Consider the following 21,068-nt stretch of genomic DNA (forward strand, 5'->3'; position numbering starts at 1 on the left):
TAAGATCATGCTTAAAAGTGAAAAAAGCAATTAAAATGCTCAAATTATACCCAATTGAATGAGATTTACTAATTAAGTGGAGGAGATGAAAAGTCAAATGTTTTGGATCATGGGAAAGGAAATCGTTTTCAAATAAGGTGTTGGTATATGGAATAGACATTCCAAAACTGTTCAGTGCATAGAAAACGAATTGCCTGTAACGACACTAAAGCAAATCTCCAATAGAGATAATGACACTTTTGTACACTTACAATTATTGGGGGAAGCCCACGCATTTCTCCATAACTTTTTATTCATTTATGGATTACTTTATTCCGTCTTTCTCCATGGGAACATTGAATCAAACCATTGACGTCATGGCTTATGTTTTCATCTTCTTTATTAGCGACGGAAATTCCTTCCGTATCCATATGCATTGTTCTCATCGATCCAAAACACGTGGCAATATCCTATGTGCTCTATGTCCTTGTCACCAATATAGATCTTGTATTTCCAACTCCCCTTTCTTTTTATATAGGTGTGCAAGTTAGCTTTATGCCCAGCGTTTCAGGCGAGTGGCGCGAGCAATTGGACTTCAAGGCCGACAACAAATAATCTCAGAACCTTTAGGTACGTTTTCGATTTTTTTCTTGTTTTCTTTTCTGAAGATTAGAAAGCTTTAAACTTTGTTTTAATTTGGACAGTGCGTTTCGCACTTCCTCTTTATTTGCTAAAATATCTCAGTTGAAAAATTCCAGTCTGGGTTTGTTTTCTCAAATCAAGATTGATTAGTTATTCATATCTGCACCAAGGAGTTTAGTTTTTAAGAACATATTCTTTTTAGCCGAAAGAGTCTAAAACACAGAATCGAAACATTAATTAAAATTTTCAACTATTGAGCATATCGCATGGTTAAATATGTTTGGTATGAACATTGCCACTGGACAACGTCTCACTAGTCAATGATAATCTATGTCAATCTCATTGCTTCCATCGGTGGGTTTTTTACATAAATAGGTTGAAAAAAAAAATTACTGAAATAGGGTGTCAGAAAAAGTATTTACCAAAATGGGTTACTTTTTTCATTGGAGCCTATTAGATAGGCGCCAATGAATAAAAAATAATAAAAAATTTTTTGAATAAAATATTTTTATATTTTTTAATAATTTTTAAAAAATACGGGTCAAAATACGCCAACGGTCGGGTCAGTCCGGTGGCGCCTATCGTAGGCGCCAATGAAGGTGCCTCATAGAGGCGCCAATGAAGGTGCCTATAGAGAGGCGCCATTATTAGACCTGTCCATGGGTCGGGCCGTGCCCAAAAAAATTTCGGCCCAACTCCTAGGCCCGGCTCGAAATATGGGCCTAAAATTTTGTCCAGGCCCAGCCCTAGAAAAATCATATGCCCAAGCCCGGCCCGGCCCGGCCCATTTTTTAAATAAACACCAAAAATTTTAAAAATAAAAAAAGTATTTTAAAAATAAAAATAAAATATATTTATTGTATTCGGCCGAACCTCCTATATTTCAGGCGGGCCATCGGCCGAAGCCACCCAGCCATGGATGAAGTCTATGGCGCCAAGGCCTCATAAATTTAGGATTATGTTATAAATTTTGTGTTTGTAATTATTTAAAATTTAATTTATTAGTAATAAATTACTAAATTACTAATAAGTTACTAATAAATTTATAACATAATCTTAAATTACTAACAAATTAATTATAAAATAATTACAATATTCATACAAAAATTATAATATTACAATATATACCGACATTCAATATTCATACAAAATTATAATATTACAATATTCATACAAAATTACAAAATTACAATATTCATATAAAATTGCAATATTTTTGTTATTAATTATTAATTATAAATTATCTATATTTAGTATGAATATTGTAATTTTTTGTATAAATATTGTAATATTATAATTTTGTATGAATATTGTAATTTTTTGTATGAATATTGTAATATTATAATTTTGTATGAATATTGTAATATCGGTATATATTGTAATATTGTAATTTTTTGTATGAATATTGTAATTATTTTATAATTAATTTGTTAGTAAATTAGGATTATGTTATAAATTTATTAGTAACTTATTAGTAATTTAGTAATTTATTACTAATAAATTAAATTTTAAATAATTACAAACACAAAAATTTATAACATAATCCTAAATTTATGAGGCCTTCATTGGCGCCTAGACCTGTCCATGGGCCGGTCCGGGCCCAAAAAAATTTTCGGCCCGACTCCTAGGCCCGGGCCCGACCTAAAATATGGGCCTAAAATTTTGTCTAGGCCCGGCCCGGGCAAAAATCATAGGCCCAAGCCCGGCCCGGCCCATTGGCGTCTCTCAGAATGGCACCACCATTGGCGCCTCCCAGATAGGCGCCAATACTATGTATTATACGGGTTCTATACTAACCCGAAAAAGTATAAAATTATATTTTATTCAAAAAAAAATTTTTATTATTATTTTATTCATTGGCGCCTATCTAATAGGCTCCAATGAAAAAAGTAACCCATTTTGGTAAATACTTTTTCTGACACCCTATTTCAGTAAATTTTTTTTTCCAACCTATTTATGTAAAAAACCCTCCATCGATGCTTATCTAGAAGGTTATTATGCTCTTTTAAGAAACTAATCATGACATCACATGTTATATCAACATTTTCTTCTCCTCTCATTATTACAATTTACAAGGAAATCACGTTTCACTAGCGAAGTTTTGACGTTTTCAAAGTTGTGCTTCCCAGTTGCACCATAATAGAAGCTACTCATACTGGTTACTATATATTCAATCATCTTTGAATTGTCCATATATAATCTTATTATTTTGTTGATAATTTAGTCCCACCCCCATAAAACGAGCTGTTTTATTATTCTATATTCTTTGAAGTTCTCATCCATGAAATATACAGTTAGCTTTGAAGAGATTATATGGTTTGACTCCAGTTGTCAAAATGACAGGGAAATGGCAAGTTACAATCAAGGATGTTTAATCTTGGTTGGGATTTTGGTGACACTGAGTTTACCATATTCACATGCCTTTTGGAGAAATGAAAATAAGATACAAACTGCTGTTTTTCTATCACCTAAGTTCGTGCTCGGACCAGGATCTGTGGAAAATAGGTTCTATTACAACGTCGACTTTCCGAAAGGTCATATTGCGGTGAAAAGTTTTGATGCAGAAGTAATTGACGAGGCCGGGAATCCTATTCCACTGCACGAGACGTATTTGCATCATTGGGTTGTTGTTAGATACTATGTACGTAAAGGTGTGGAAATATCAGAGTTTGATGACCCTAGAAAGTTTAACGAGTCGGACTATATTTCTGGGAGAAACAGTGGGATATGTCAGAATCTTGGTCAGTTCTTTGGCCTTGGGTCTGAGACACGGAAAACTTCAACTCATGTTCCCAATCCATATGGAATAGAAGCCGGTAATCCTGCTGAGATTCCTTCAGGATTTGAGGAGCAATGGATGCTTAATGTTCATGCAATTGATACAAGGGGTGCTGAAGACAAGTTAGGATGTACGGAATGTCGTTGTGATCTGTATAATATTACAGTCGATGAATATGGAAGACCTTTGAGACCTGACTATAAAGGAGGCTTGTTATGTTGTTACGATCATACACAATGCAAGGTAAAACATGGGTTCGAGGCTGTTAGAAGAGCCCTTTACCTTAGATACACTGTGACGTGGGTTGATATGGATACGTCCGTCTTGCCTGTTAAAATTTATATATTTGATATTACCGATAGTTGGAAGAGGAGCCGCAGTTCAACTGGGATTATAGCAGAGCACGAGTGCAAGGTATATGAACTATTTATGTGCTGTAAGAGGCAAAGTCAATAATTTTATTTTGGAAGAATGACATAAAATTATAAAAATTTGAAGGATTAAAAATGAAAAAATTTCGTTTATTCAAAAGCTAAAAAGTTGAATGATTTGTGTTTTGAAAGGGGATAAAGGGAAAATTTTTCATTTAACTGCCTTCTCTTCTCCCGGCTTCGCCATTGTGCTGAAACACTATCGTTTTTTGTCAAATAGAATATTTTGTGAAATGTCATAATTTAATATCTTGGATGCAGGTTGAATATGATATTGGATCTTGCGATGCCACCGGAATGGGCGATGATGGATGCATCGACACCAGAAGGATAAGCCTTGACATGCCATTTGGTGGTTATCTCATATATGGTGTTGCACACCAACATTCAGGTGGCACTGGTTCCGCTCTCTATAGAGAGGTATTGAAATGCCGTACGTCTACTTTACACTTTTATAGATCGTTTTAAGGGTATTTATGTTTTTTAAATATTTTGAGATTTAAACTCAAAATATTTTAATCTTTATTATCTCAATTTTATCATTTCAATCAATGACATATTTATTTTTTATGTCACTTTTTATGTTAATTTTTATAAATTTGTTATGTAAATTTTTTCATCCATATCTGGATGTATTATAATTTAGTATATATACACACGCATATTCATGCATGCTTTAGTATATATACACACGCATATTCATGCATGCTATCTGATGACGATTATGAGCTGTGTTGAACTTCAGGATGGCCAACTTATGTGTTCTTCATTACCGACTTATGGGGAAGGAGAAGAACCTGGAAACGAAGCTGGTTACATTGTAGGAATGACCACCTGCTATCCTAAACCCGGAACTGTGGAGATATCTAAAGGGGAGACTTTGATTTTGGAGTCCAATTACAGTAGAATCAGGCATCATACTGGTGTCATGGGGCTGTTCTACATTTTGGTTGCAGACGAGTTGCCCAAGCCAATGCACGCCTTGCACACTGTTGTTCAAGTAAGTTTCCGACTCTCAAATAGTAAAATTGATGAAGAAAATTCATTAACCCAACCAGATGGTAACTCATTATTCACAAATATGTTCTTTTACTAATGTTAACTTCGATTAAACCAATGATGTTTTAATATCATCTGATGCAGACACAGGACAGTATTATGGTGGTAACAATCCTCTGGGCTGCGGTAGCTTTGATCGGTGTGGTAGCTGTTATCGCTGTTGCGGTTCATTATCGACTTAAACGCGAGGGAGAAGATGGCTATGAAGCAATTGGGATGTGAATGTGCTGTTATGAGCTCTACACTGTATTGCATCTTAGAGTTCCAGCAATTTTGTTGTCAAAATAGTGATATGTATAACATATATATATTAGTAACTTTTGAACGTTACGTTCATATGGAAGACGCCATTTTTGTAGATACTTTTGAAAGATATAGATCATGGTTAAGGTGTTTCAGTGGTCCAAAATACGATCTGGCAATGGCTCATCTCTTTCTTTGGTGTGGAATGAGCCCTTTGCTGCCTTATTATCAGCCATGGATTTCTCTAGGAATATTATATGAATAAGATGGTTGAAAGAAAGTCTAAATTAGTTATTTAAAATTATACTAATTTTAATTTCATTAAATAAATTTTCAGTCTTTGATTTAGTGTGTACAAAAAATGAAAGGGTTATTTCAAAGAAAGAATTGATTTATGTTCAAGGATTTATTTACATACAACTTAAAATTTTCATTTTAATGGTGATTGCGGTTTTGGTTCAGTGTTTTAGTTTTCTTAAATTATTCCTTTGATTTTCGATTTTCACATGTTTTATTTTGATAAATTTTGTTTTACTTTATTGCTTAGGCTAAAGTTTTAAATTTTTTTATAAATATTTTAAAAATAAATTTTCAAGTGAATAAAATATAATGAATAACTCTTATATATTGTAGAATTTTAAGTTTCCTTTATTATGTTAAATATTTATTTTAAATCATAAAAATTAAAATTAATTATAAATAAAAATAGAATTTATCCAAGTTGATAAATGTGGTTTTTTAACTTGTTCTCATTTTAACTTCTAAAATGGCGCGGGGGAAGGCTATGTTTTATAATATCTTTTAGGGTAAACTACATTAACAATCACTCAACTTTAGTGTAGCTGACAAAACAGTGGCTCAGGTTTCAATTCAATCACTCAACTTTCGAAAAATAATAAAACAGTCACTGTTGACACCATTTTTTGGATGAAAAACGGGGTCGACTTGGGTTTGAAAATGAAAACAAAAAAAAGGAGTCGCCACCAATCTTTTTTTTATGAGGTGTGATCGGATCACCTTGAAAAGTTGTTGTTTTTAATAAATGATTTGATTTTATTAAAACAACGGTTTTGGTCCACGAAATTAAAAAAAAGTTCGGAGTCTCATTACATACGAGGAAGGATTAGCACCCTCGACACGCCCAAAAATTGGTACCTAGTTGATTATTTAATGTCTTAGTGTCGAAAAGCTGAAAACTTTAAAGAATTTCAAAATACGATCCTTAAAAAAATTTCGAATGGCATGGATTAAAATTCAAGAGGATATTTAGCAATTTGGCTAAACGTGAAATCGAAACCCAGTACCTTAGGGCACGTTCCTCGAATTTCCAAACGCAAAATATTACCTTATTTTGAAAATTTTTGAAAAGGATATTAAGTCATTTGGTCGAATGAGAAATCGAAACCCAATACCGTATGGCACGTTCCTCGAATTTCCAAACGCAAAATATTGCCTTATTTTGAAAATTTTTGAAAAGAATATTAAGTCATTTGGTGGAACGAGAAATCGAAACCCAGTACCTTAGGGCACGTTCCTCGAATTTCCAAATGCAAAACATTGCCTTATTTAGAAATATTTTCTTTTTTTGAAATATGATATTAATATGCAAAGTGGAATAATAAATATGATAATGTGAACAAAAATAATATGAGCAAAAACAAATCATTCATGTATATACAATAACAAGTAAGAAAAATTAAAACATTAAAAGAAAATTATGGACATATAAATAAATAAATAAATAAATGAACACTAAGTAAACAAGGATAATAAGGAATAAAATAAATAAAGCTATGAAAATATGAAAATATATGTAAGTATATATATGTATACTTTATATATTTATGTAAAAGAGAAGAACTATGTATGTATAAACATATTACGTAAATGTATTCACGTGTATGCATATATATATAAAATATAAAACATATCTACATATTTTAAAATTATTATATAAATATATATATAAGTATATACATATACGTATGTGAATTAAAATATGAAAAGTATATATGTATAGGTATATATATATATGAATCATAATATATAAAATACATATATAAAATAAATATTTTAAAAATGAAGAATATGTAAATATATATATTTATGAAAATAAAATACATACATATAGATATGTAAATATGTACAAAAATCATACAATATACATAAAAATGTAGGTATGTATATAAGTATATATATATAAAAGCAATAATAATAATAATAATAATAATAACAATAATAATATGAAATTTATTAAGAAAATAAACAAACTAACAAAAGGACTAAACTAAAAAAAATTAAAACGAAATTCGGGGTTAAATCTAAATAAAATCAAAGGGAAGGGACCACATTGAACACGCGAATAACATAGAGGGGCTAGAAGGGAAATTTTCCCTTCTCCTCTAAAACGCATAGCTTCAAAGGGGATTAAATTGAAATCTAAAATAAAATAAAGGGATAAATTTAAAGAAATAAAAAAAACTAATTGGGGAGGCATTAAAAAGCGGAGGGGCTAAAAGCGCAAATAGCCCCTCCAAGCATAACACGCGGATCCTCCCCTCGGGTCGGGTCACCGCGCGGGTCAAGGGAGCCTTAAACGTCGCCGTTTTGAAATTCCTATAAAAGCTAAATTTTTTTTCTGCTATTTCATTTCTTAAAAAAAACATAAGAAAAAAACAAAAGGGTCTTCCCCTTTCTCTGCTAGGGTTCCAAACTTGGAACCCCGCCGCCGTCTGCCGCATCTCCATCGCAGCGCCACCAAGGACGGTGGCCGGAGTCGTGCGAGAAAAAGGGGTTTTTAACCCTCATCGTGTGGCATCCTTGAGATCTCAGATCTCTCAACCTGCGGGAAAGAGGGAAACCCACAACCCCTCTCGGACCCGAATCGGCGATGGAGGAGAAGCCCTCCGACGGCGCAACCACGGTGGTTCCTTGTGAGTCCCCTTTCCCTTTTTATTTTCTATTTAATGTACGAAATAAAGAAAAATAAATAAATAAAAAAGAAATGCGAATCTGATATCCAAGCCTTGAATCTGTTTTTTTGATTGTTTTATTTATATGAAAATGTTACAAAAGAAAAGAAAAGCCCCGATTGGTGATGAAGCCCCCATTACAAAGATGATATTCGGCCCCTTTATAGCCGATTTTGCTTCTATTTTTTTCTCTGCTATTGCATGTTTTCTTTTCTTTTGCAGGTCCTACAGGCGGCGGTTGGTGGCGATGGGACGTGCGGCGGTGGCAGCAGGTCAAGTGGCCGACCCTAGGTGCGGCGCACCTAGGGTTAGGGTTACTTTTTATTTTGTTTCTGATTTTGGCTGATTGGGTTAGTGGGTTGGTAGTTGGGCTTGTATTTGTTGGGCTTGGGTAGATTTAGGTGGGTTTGGGTATTGTTTGGGTGTATTGGGCTCTGGGCAAAAAATGGGCTTGTACAGCTGCCCCTCTTTGCTCGTTGTCGTGTAACGATAACAGAGCAAAGACTAAGAAAGCCTAATTTTTCCCGGGCTCGTCGAGTCTCGACTTCTCTTGACGCTTCTCTTCTTCAGGTAGCCTCATTCCAGTCTACTGTGTCTTGACGCTTCAATCCACTCCACTGCACTTCAACAAGATCCGACTTGTAGTTTCAATCTTCTTTGCAGCAACTTTAGGGGGACGAGATTCGTGGTTTTAGTCTGTCCTACTGCAATGTCAGGGAGATAAGACTTGTAACTTTAACTGCAACTTCAGAGGTATAGGCATTGGCGCTTCGACCCACTCCGCAACGTCGGAGAGATAGAATTACTGGCTTCAATGTACTCCACTGTAACCACAGGGAGGTAAAACCTGATGCGATCTACTCTCGTAACCCGGATAGATAAGATCCTTTGTTTTAATCCGCTCTACTGTAATCTCAGGGAGATAGGATTACTAGCTTCAATCTGCTCCGCTGTAATCTCAGGGAGATAAGACCTGATACGATCTTCTCTACTGTAACTTCAGAGGGATAAGATCCTTTATTTTAATCCGCTCCACTGTAACCTCAGGGAGATAGGATTACTAGCTTCAATCTGCTCCGCTGTAATCTCAGGGAGATAAGACCTGATACGATCTTCTCTACTGTAACTTCAGAGAGATAAGATCCTTTATTTTAATCAGCTTCACTGCAACCGATGGAGGCAAGGCTTTGTTTTGATCTGCTCCGTTGTTAATGTAGGAATGCAAGATTTGCTATCTTCAATCAGCTCCACTATAACCGATGGAGACAAGGCTTTGTTTTCAATCTGCTTCGTTGTTAACGCAGGAAGGCAAGATCTGTTATCTTCAATCAGCTCCACCATAACCGAGAGAGGCAAGGTTTGTGTCTTCGACCTGTTTCGCTGTCAATGCAGGAAGGCAAGATCTGTTGTCTTCAGCCAGCTCCATCACAACTGAGAGAGGCAAGGTTTGTGTCTTCGACCTGCTTCGCTGTCAATGCAGGAAGACAAGATCTTTTATCTTCAACCAGCTCCATCACAATCGAGAGAGGCAAGGTTTGTGTCTTCGACTTGCTTCGCTGTCAATGCAGGAAGGTAAGATCTTTTGTCTTCAACCAGCTCCATCACAACCGAGAGAGACAAGGTTTGTGTCTTCGACCTGCTTCGCTGTCAATGCAGGAAGGCAAGATCTATTATCTTCAACTAGCTCCATCACAACCGAGAGAGGCAAGGTTTGTGTCTTCAACTTGCTTCGCTGTCAATGCAGGAAGGCAAGATCTTTTGTCTTAAACCAGCTCCATCACAACCGAGAGAGGCAAGGTTTGTGTCTTCGACCTGCTTCGCTGTCAATGCAGGAAGGCAAGATCTATTATCTTCAACCAGCTCCATCACAACCGAGAGAGGCAAGGTTTGTGTCTTCGACCTACTTCGCTGTCAATGCAGAAAGGTAAGATCTTTTATCTTCAACCAGCTCCATCACAACCGAGAGAGGTAAGGTTTGTGTCTTCGACCTGCTTCGCTATCAATGCAGGAAGGCAAGATCTTTTATCTTCAACCAGCTCCATCACAACCGAGAGAGGCAAGGTTTGTGTCTTCGACCTGCTTCGCTGTCAATGCAGGAAGGCAAGATCTTTTATCTTCAACCAGCTCCATCAAAACCGAGAGAGGTAAGGTTTGTGTCTTCGACCTACTTCGCTGTCAATGCAGGAAGGCAAGATCTTTTATCTTCAACCAGCTCCATCACAACCGAGAGAGGCAAGGTTTGTGTCTTCGACCTGCTTCGCTGTCAATGTAGGAAGGCAAGATCTTTAACTTCGTTGATCTGTTTTCTGGGGAACATGACCTGTATGTTCTATTTTATGAACCTAATTGTGCCTAGTGATTAAGATGACATGATCATAACGAATCAAATGCTCCTAACTATATGTGCATGAATGACATTTGAATGAATGCAAAATGTCATGAAAATGATTCATTAGGTTATCATCACGCAAAAGTTTATTAAGGTTTTATCACTGACGTGCTACAACGCCTTTTTGCTCGACTAGCATATCCAAATAAACACTTAATCCGGTTGCCCCCTACTGTGAACGTCAAAGTTCAATCCACGGGACATAAAATTTGTACCATCAATCTCCCACTGTAACCCAAGGGTAGAAAGGTATGGCTTTTCTCAATCTTCTCCTATCGCAATTCAATGATATTGAATGTGAAACTCTTTGGTCCTTTACCTCATCCTCAAGGTGTCATACCAAATGCTCATGCACAATTGCAAAATTGTCTTCTCCCAGAAGACTTTTTCTTTTTGCCTGGTAAACATCGCTTGTTGGTTCATTGAAGCTTTGCCACCAACACGACATCTTGTCATTTTGTTCAATCAATGTTTAGACAACAAAATCTGAAAGGATAGTTTTTAACTTAGACTCTTCCTTCTTAGATATTTCACTCTTTAAACTTGGTGTTTTCTAAACAATAGTCCTGTTTCAGGTCCCCATATTATTTAGAAACTTCTAGAGTAATATGCAAAACTTCCATTGTAAAAGTATTATTAGTCCATTAATCATTATTCTAATGCAACATGCTTGCAAAAAAAATCATAATGATAGGTAAAATAGAATTGATTTGAGAGCATAGCTCGAAATGAATAAATTATCAAGGATAGCAAGAATAAAAAGAGGAATTGATTAGAACATGTATCTTGAAAAAGAAAGAAGTATTCCAAGAATTACAAATTCAATATATAAATAGTATGAATGTCAGGTGCCCCAGATATCGCAGCTTGAACTTCTCTGTACAAACTTTCTGAAGACTTTCCTGAGTTTGCCATGTGTTTAGGAGATCTACAGGACTTTGTCGATGCCCCAAGATGTCGCCTTACCCTTTCAGGTATAGCAGGATCACCACATGCCCCAATCTGATCACTTCATGCCCCATTCTGATCAATATTTGAGCCGCCCTTTTCGGGTTTTCAACTCAAATCCCCTTTGGCCTAAGGTGCCCTTTGCGAGTTTTCCCCTTAGCCTCTCCATTTTTACTTTTTCATTTTTTCATCTTTTTTTTGACTCAAAGTGCCCTTTTGCAGGTTTTCACCTTGGTCCTTCCTTCTTCTTTAAATGAAGTGTTTATTGACTGGATCCGAGTTTATAGGATTAGCAATCTCACTCAGGATCAGTGCTCCTCTAAAAATGGTCTTCTTTACAACATAGGGACTTTCCTAGTTTGGCATTCATTTCCCTTTAGAATCCTTTCATTAAGGAAGAATCTTTTTCAACATCCAGCCCTCTTGTGGAATTCTCTGAGACGAGTATGTTTATTATGGGCTCATATTATTTATTTATGGTACATCTGACCCTGATGACTAGCTTTTAACCCTTTTCCTAGGGCCAACTGATCACATTGCAATTGGATCCCTTCAACAAGCAATGAGGGGACTTTAATAGGTAGAACTACCTCAATCCTGTAAACCAAAAAGAGAAGTGTTACCCCAGTACCGATGTTCAACAAACAATGAGGGCAAATGGTAATTTCTCACGTCAATCCTTGTAAGTCTCAGTCATTTTCCTTCAATTTTCGATGTTCAACTCTAGGAACTTCATGGATTTAATCGTGGTGTCCACTTCGAGTTAATTTGAGACCTCAGCTATCGTGCTATTGTTTAAGCTCAATGCATTCTCCAATACCCTCTTCTCTGAAATTCTGTATCGGTATACGATGACTTTGGCTCATGAAGTAGCCTCTCAAAATAAAGCAATGCCCATTAGAAGTCTTCAATAATGGTGATGTCCATGCCCCATTTTGCTCAAAATTTGAGTCGCTCTTTTTCAGGTTTTCAACTCAGATCCACCTTTGGTCAAAGCGCCCTTTGTGGGTTTTCACCTTGACCTCTCCTTTTTCTTTTTCTTTTTCTTCTTTTCTTCTTTTTTTCTTCTTTTCTTTTTTTTTCCTTTTTCTTTTTTCTTATTTTGACTTTGATTTTTTTTTGAGTCTGAACTCATGAGATCAGGCAAGTCCTGGTCATGCTTTTCGACCAGAATCAATGTTATTCTAAAGTCTTCTACATAAGATCTTCCACTTTCTTCTTGTATGTGAAAAACCTTCTTAGGTACCAGATTTCTTTCATAGAGCCCCTTTTGGGACGCAACTACGACAAAAACTTTGGATCTTCCTCTTTAATCCGGACAAAATCCAACATCTTGAAGGGATGGAAACTCGACTTCAAATGGGCAAAGCTATGCTGACTCAACGAGAGAGGCATTGCCCCGGCAAAGAATTGCATTGTTATCACTGTAAATTTCTAATATCGTGCTGTTGTGCAGGTTTTATTATAAGAATCGAGGCATACCCTGGTATGACCATACAAAGACATCTTTGAACTCTAGAGGTAACTCAACAAGGTCTTGCTTCATCTCTATGGTCAAGTCAATTCTAGTCTTCACCAAGCTCACAATTTCTAATGATTCCTTGAGAGGTAGGATCTGCTTATCCACTTGTTCTACCATCCTCAACAAGTTTGGAGATAAGCTACGATCTATGTCATCTTCAAAGTCGTGAGATCCCTCTAAACACATGACTCACTCAAAAAGAGATTCTAAGTTTGTAGCAGTGTCATTCATGTCGTTGATATCCAGGGACCTCTTGTAGGTACAAGAGAGTATACAAAGAATGTATGAATTTAAGAATAATTATCTGCACAATATGATTATGAATGAATGAAAGAATGATTTGGATGAAAGAATAAAAGAATAAAAATAATCATTCATAAGAAATGAAAGAATATTGGTTCAAAAGATCACAAAGATGCATTCCATTAAAATAATGACGTTCAGACACTAGCCTATTTCACAAAAGACTTCTTGTTGCTCTAGGCTAAAAGCAACAAGTGTGTTTTGAATATTACTCTGAGTAAGCTCTAAATACTACAGGGGTTTCTTTAGAACACTCCCAAGTTTATAAGGGCGAACATCTAACAAGATCTCTTCTCCGGTTGCTTCTTCATATTTGGCACTGATGCGAACATTTCCCAACATCTCTTCATTCATCGCATTCCTTTCATTATCCGTATGATTGAGTAGCGGGTTTTCTGTACTGAGTGAATCCTCAAATTTGACGATGCCCATATTGATAAACCTTTTGACCAGCTTTTTAAAGGCAGTGCAGTTTTCTATAGAATGCCCCGTAATTCCCGCATGATAGTCACATTGCGCATTTATGTCATACCATTTGGGATATGGGGGTTGTAAAGGCTTCAAGTAGAAAGGGGAGACAACATGTGCGTCAAATAAACTCTGATACAGCTCCTGGTACGACATTGGGATTGGTATAAATTGTGACTTCTTAATGCTTTCCTTAGTGCCAGATTCATGCCTTGGGGATATCTGATGGCCAGTAACAACTGACCTTTGCTGACCTGCGATAATCGGCTTTGAATAACCCTTATTATGTCTACCCACATTGCTCACCTCATTTTTCCTCTTCCTCGAAACCTTTGAAGTATTATTTTGAGAGTTCCATTCTTGTCCTTTCCGTTTGTAATGATCTTCGAATTGTTTTGAAAACTCTACCCTTGCCTGTTTTGTTCCCGCTAGATCATCAAGGACAGCAGAATTAGTTAGATTGCCCCTCAGGTTGGAACCTGAACCTGTCGCGAAATTCACCGGTGTCGAAGTATTGGTCTGGATGTTGACAGTTACCCTTTGTGGATATGTGTTTGGTTGTGCTTGGATGTCGGTTGGAGTAAAGTCTGAAAGATATGCAGGACCTTCATTATCATTCCCAAAGTGGACCACTGGGTTTTTTCCTTTCTCCAACCTCATATCCAACAACTAGGTTAACTGGCTCATCAGATTTCTCTGGACTTCTAGCATCTAATCCTTCACATCTTGTTGAAATTTGGCCAATTACTCTAGCATCTGTATCTGCATTCGCTCTAATCTCTCCAACCTTTGGTCCATTCCTTTAGTCTCTATTCGGGTACCGCAAAAATGTTGGTTTTCCAGACTTTTTTGAAATAATTTTACCTAATTAGGGTCACTTCGTGAAAATCTAATGCATATGATGCAATGTAATGCAAATGCATGAAATGGATACCTAAAGAGACGTTGATTCTGATTCAATTACATTTAGGAAACTTTTCTAGAAAGTAAATTCCCTTACATAAAACGGATACATGTACGACCTCACCCTCATATTCCAAGAAACAACATCGGTCTTTTTCTTCATCTGCATGTTTGAAGTAATCTCGCCAATAGATGCCATTGCTAGCTCATTTTCTTAATCTTGGTCGCGATCCATCATCTGCCCATCTTCATAAGGCTCATCAACTTGTCGAAGGCTTTTGAACAATCGTCTCGAACCCTTAGGCCATGAAGTAAAGATCACGAACTCTTCTATCGCCCTTCTTGTGTTTCTCAGAATATATTTGGGAAGTTGTATTGTTTTCCATTTTATCAAGGAATCCGTATTCCATGACAAGCTTTCTAATTTAGTAATCGGACTTGAATCAATATCTCTTTCCTAAGATGCAGATGCGATGCAATCATAATCAAAGCACAAAAAGAGGGGTTAGTACAAAAATAAACAAGGAAAACAGAAAGTACCTAATCGGGTGACTACTAGGGGTTTGGAGTGGCTTTATCTAGGCTAAGTTCCTAAGTCCACTGTATGAGGTTTGGCTCTAAAGATAAGGTACTCGAACCAGCAGATTCCTCGATCCTCACCCATTATAGGCTCATATAGACCGAGTTCGGTTCAGGGGAATACATTTCCCTATGGCTGCACGGAGATGAAAATGTCACGAAGACATAGGTACGGATGTATCCCGAAAGTGATCCACTATATTGCACGGAGCTGAAAACCTCACGAAGGAGTAGCTTCTCACTCCCACTTAAAAGGTGTGACCAACGGTCATGCAATGCAATGTGTAGAGATATATAGAAATTTGAAATACAAAACATTATAAAAACTATAACTCAAAACAAATGAAATGCAATCAGAGGATCGTATATTTAAATCAAATTTCAACTTTCGACAAAAAGACAAGAAATAATCAACCCGTGGCTCGACTCACTTATTTTGAAAAAAAAAGTCCCCAGCGGAGTCGCCAAGCTGTTGACACCATTTTTTGGATGAAAAACGGGGTCGACTTGGGTTTGAAAATGAAAACAAAAAAAAGGAGTCGCCACCAATCTTTTTTTTATGAGGTGTGATCGAATCACCTTGAAAAGTGGTTGTTTTTAATAAATGATTTGATTTTATTAAAACAACGGTTTTGGTCCACGAAATTCAGAAAAACAGGTTCGGGAGTTTGTTACGCACGAGGAAGGATTAGCACCCTCGATACGCCCAAAAATTGGTACCTAGTTGATTATTTAATGTCTTAGTGTCGAAAAGCTGAAAACTTTAAAGAATTTTAAAATACGATTAAAAAAAAATTCGAATGGCATGGATTAAAATTCAAGAGGATATTTAGCAATTTGGCTAAACGTGAAATCGAAACCCAGTACCTTAGGGCACGTTCCTCGAATTTCCAAACGCAAAATATTGCCTTATTTTGAAAATTTTTGAAAAGGATATTAAGTCATTTGGTCGAATGAGAAATCGAAACCCAATACCTTAGGGCACGTTCTCGAATTTCCAAACGCAAAATATTGCCTTATTTTGAAAATTTTGAAAAGGATATTAAGTCATTTGGTGGAACGAGAAATCGAAACCCAGTACCTTAGGGCACGTTCCTCGAATTTCCAAACGCAAAACATTGCCTTATTTAGAAATATTTTCCTTTTTTTGAAATATGATATTAATATGCAAAGTGGAATAATAAATATGATAATGTGAACAAAAATAATATGAGCAAAACAAATCATTCATGTATATACAATAACAAGTAAGAAAAATTAAAACATTAAAAGAAAATTATGGACATATAAATAAATAAATGAACACTAAGTAAACAAGGATAATAAGGAATAAAATAAATAAAGCTATGAAAATATGAAAATATATGTAAGTATATATATGTATACTTTATATATTTATGTAAAAGAGAAGAACTATGTATGTATAAACATATTACGTAAATGTATTCACGTGTATGCATATATATATAAAATATAAAACATATCTACATATTTTAAAATTATTATATAAATATATATATAAGTATATACATATACGTATGTGAATTAAAATATGAAAAGTATATATGTATAGGTATATATACATATGAATCATAATATATAAAATACATATATAAAATAAATATTTTAAAAATGAAGAATATGTAAATATATATATTTATGAAAATAAAATACATACATATAGATATGTAAATATGTACAAAATCATACAATATACATAAAAATGTAGGTATGTATATAAGTATATATATATATAAAAGCAATAATAATAATAATAATAATAATAATAATAATAATAATAATAATAATAACAATAATAATATGAAATTTATTAAGAAAATAAACAAACTAACAAAAGGACTAAACTAAAAAAAATTAAAACGAAATTCGGGGTTAAATCTAAATAAAATCAAAGGGAAGGGACCACATTGAACACGCGAATAACATAGAGGGGCTGGAAGGGAAATTTTCCCTTCTCCTCTAAAACGCATAGCTTCAAAGGGGATTAAATTGAAATCTAAAATAAAATAAAGGGATAAATTTAAAGAAATAAAAAAAACTAATTGGGAGGCATTAAAAGCGGAGGGCTAAAAGCAAATAGCCCCTCCAAGCATAACACGGATCCTCCTCGGGTCGGGTCACCGCGCGGGTCAAGGGAGCCTTAAACGTCGCCGTTTTGAAATTCCTATAAAAGCTAAATTTTTTTTCTGCTATTTCATTTCTTAAAAAAAACATAAGAAAAAAACAAAAGGGTCTTCCCCTTTCTCTGCTAGGGTTCCAAACTTGGAACCCCGCCGCCGTCCGCCGCATCTCCATCGCAGCGCCACCAAGGACGGTGGCCGGAGTCGTGCGAGAAAAAGGGGTTTTTAACCCTCATCGTGTGGCATCCTTGAGATCTCAGATCTCTCAACTCATGGAAGAGGAAACCCACAACCCCTCTCGGACCGAATCGTGACGGAGGAGAAGCCCTCCGACGGCGCAACCACGGTGGTTCCCGGTGAGTCCCCTTTCCCTTTTTATTTTCTATTTAATGTACGAAATAAAGAAAATAAAATAAATAAAAAAGAAATGCGAATCTGATATCCAAGCCTTGAATCTGTTTTTTTGATTGTTTTATTTATATGAAAATGTTACAAAAGAAAAGAAAAAGCCCCCCGATTCAGTGATGAAGCCCCCTTACAAAGATGATATTCGGCCCCTTTATAGCCGATTTTGCTTCTATTTTTTTCTCTGCTATTGCGTGTTTTCTTTTCTTTTGCAGGTGCTACAGGCGGCGGTTGGTGGCGATGGGACGTGCGGCGGTGGCAGCAGGTCAAGTGGCCGACCCTAGGTGCGGCGCACCTAGGGTTAGGGTTACTTTTTATTTTGTTTCTGATTTTGGCTGATTGGGTTAGTGGGTTGGTAGTTGGGCTTGTATTTGTTGGGCTTGGGTAAATTTAGGTGGGTTTGGGTATTGTTTGGGTGTATTGGGCTCCGGGCAAAAAATGGGCTTGTACAGTCACCACTAACCATTTTTCTTTACAAACGTAACAGAGTTACCATTTTCCGTTACAGACTTTCATTTTTCATCCTCCTCTCCCATCCCTCTCCCTCTTCCCCACCATCCCTGTAATGACCCAAAATTTACAAGCATCGGCAAAGTAAATTATCGGGCCTCCGTCTTAGTAAACTGAGTCATAAAAAAAATTAAAATTAATTAATTATTTATTTGAAGTAATTATGAGTTTAGTTGAGTGCTTAATTAGGTATTAATTAGGTGAATTTAGTTTAATTAAGAGAAATTAGGAAAAAGGACTAAATTAAATTAGGGATAAAAGTTAAATTATAAATTAATAGAAAATAAAAAGGATTAAAATGGCAATTAAGCCATTAATAAGAAACGAGGCAGCATAAGTGATAAAAATCTTAAATTTTATGTTTTATATATATTATTTTATTATATAATATATTTTATTATATTCATTATATTATTATATATTAAATAAACTAAATAGATGACAAATGTATGGTAAAAATTAAGGACAAGTGTAATAGTAATAATTATATAGGTACACTTGTAATAAATATAAATATATGCTTAAATAATAAGTAAAAGATTTTTTTTATAATAATATTTTATTAATATTACTAGTTAAAATAAAAGAAATAAAGTAAGTAAGTAAAACAAAAGAAGAACAGAAAAGAAACAGAGAAAGAGACGAAAACAGGGGAAGAAGAAGGAAAAGAAAAGAAAGGGAAAAATTTGAGATTTTAAAGCTTCAAGTTTAATTGGTAAGCTAAATTTAGCCATTTTCTCTTAATTTTGATGTTTTAGAAGCTTTAAAACAAAGTTTTGTTGAAATTAAGTGGAGGTATGGAAGTTCATAGGTTTTTGAATATTTTTCATTTTGAACAAGTTGTTAAATTAGGGGTTTAGTTGATAGAATTTCTAGTTAGAATAGATAAAATGATTAAATTGTAAACTAAGTTATAAGTTTTATATAGTTGGGATTAAGTTATAAAAAGCCTTAAATTAGGGTTTAGTTATGAATATTGAATAGTTGAGTTAAATATGGCAAGAAATTAAGTAGAAAAGAAGTATGAATTAAGTTAGAAAATTAAGTAAGCTTAGTTAGAATTAAATTGGGAATAAGTAGGAATTGAATAAAATTTAATTATTATTTTTTATGTTGTAATTAATAGTGAAAATAATTATTATTTTCGTAGCTAACAAGGAAAACGAGGCATCGGAATCCAAAGGAAAAGAAAAGATCGTTGAGGAGTAAACGCGTATTCCGGGTTTGTATTACTATAACTTAAACTATTTACTAAATGCTATATTGAAATTGTAACCATGGGACATTTAAAGTAAGGTAAGTAATAACATTTGAAATTAAGTAAGAATATGTGTGAATATTGAATTATATGTGAATTGAAATAATAGATGTTTTGAATTGTTTGAATATTTGAAATTGTTGTGGAAATGAATTCGAAATTGGAAAAGTAAAATAATACCCCATTAACTTATCGGACTAGATTTGATACAAATGACATGCCAATGGATTTGTGATGTGACAAGGAGATTTGTAGTTCGGCCGAGAAGATGATTCTGTTATTATATGCTTCGGTTTATCCGAAGAGACATCTAATGCCTTATTGGTGTTTGGGAGGTTATGATATACTGGTGTGTTATGGAGGATTTATATTATTCCGAGTGTGATTAGGTTGGATATTCTGGTGTGTTTGGGTGGAATCTGAGTATCTGTCAGAGTCCGAGCCTTGTTAATAGGGTAAATAATTGAAATGAAAATTTGAAAATGAGATTGGTTGATTTGACACTATTGAAAAATACGAGAAAGAATGTATGAGTTAAATTATGAATTGAATTAGTATGTAATATATATATATATATATATATGAATTTAAGATTTGTGAAGTGATATATAAATATGTATATTTAGTTTAAGTGATTTATAAAGCTTATGGTCGATGTTTGAAATTTTATTATTATTAAATAGCTTAATTTATAGTAATACCACTGAGTATGAAATACTCAGCGTACGGTTGTTTCCGTGCTCAGGTTGTAGAAGTCAAGTACTGAACCAGCATCCAAAACCAGACCCAACTTCAGCAAATTTTGGTGATGTATATTTTCTTTTGGTAATGTGGCATGTACATAGTGTGTGTATAAATGTTATTATGTTTTGAATATAAATAGTTAAAAATGTTAGTAATATAAGTCTAAGAATTTTAATGAAAGAAGTTTATCCATTTTAATTTAATTAGTACATTGATAAATTTAAATTGATATTAAGTTGATTGAGTTTGATTAGAAGGCATTTAGAATAGAAAATGAGAATGTGAAATGAATTGGTTGAATTGGTTATATTTGGAAGTAATATGGTTTTATTTGCAGGGGGTTTTATGTAAAAATAAGCAGAAATGCTGTCGAAATTAAAAAAAATGGAATATTCGAACAAGTTCTGTTTTTTTATATATATATGTCTTGGGCTTTGAGAGTCCATTATATGGATTTTGTTATTAAATTATATTACGAATGTTAATTTATGTATGAATTATTCGTAAGTTGTCTGATATGTTCGGTAATGCCTCGTAACATTGTTCCGGTAACGGTTTGGGGTTAGGGGATGTTACAATCCCTCTTCCTACTCTTATGCTTTCCTTTCCCCCCCCCCCCCACACTGTCTCTTTGCTAACCCTCTTCCCCTACTTGATGAAGGTATCGATACTTGAGGCCTAGGTATCGATACCTAGCCTTCAATATCGATACCAACATAAAAAACGATACCAAAATTACATTTTGTTTTGGAAATTTTAAAGCCTAGATATAGGTATGTTTTGATACCTTAGG

The 21,068-nt window shown here is 34.8% G+C and overlaps 1 protein-coding gene across 2 annotated transcripts; it reads left to right on the forward strand.

The window, feature by feature from the left end:
* Positions 1-446: 446 nt before the first annotated feature.
* Positions 447-5,299, forward strand: LOC105764846 (uncharacterized). 2 transcript variants are annotated; one of them, XM_012583617.2, is made up of 5 exons: positions 447-609; positions 2,965-3,814; positions 4,093-4,251; positions 4,577-4,831; positions 4,975-5,299. In XM_012583617.2, the coding sequence occupies exons 2-5, from the start codon at positions 2,969-2,971 to the stop codon at positions 5,110-5,112; spliced, it is 1,398 nt and encodes a 465-aa protein (XP_012439071.1). In that variant the 5' UTR covers positions 447-609; positions 2,965-2,968; the 3' UTR covers positions 5,113-5,299. The 2 variants fall into 2 exon arrangements, with proteins under 2 accessions (XP_012439071.1, XP_052481533.1); XM_052625573.1 differs by lacking the exon at positions 4,975-5,299 and having other exon boundaries at positions 4,093-4,264.
* Positions 5,300-21,068: the final 15,769 nt, after the last annotated feature.

Source organism: Gossypium raimondii, chromosome 12, assembly GCF_025698545.1.
Source record: "Gossypium raimondii isolate GPD5lz chromosome 12, ASM2569854v1, whole genome shotgun sequence".
Lineage (NCBI taxonomy): Eukaryota > Viridiplantae > Streptophyta > Magnoliopsida > Malvales > Malvaceae > Gossypium > Gossypium raimondii.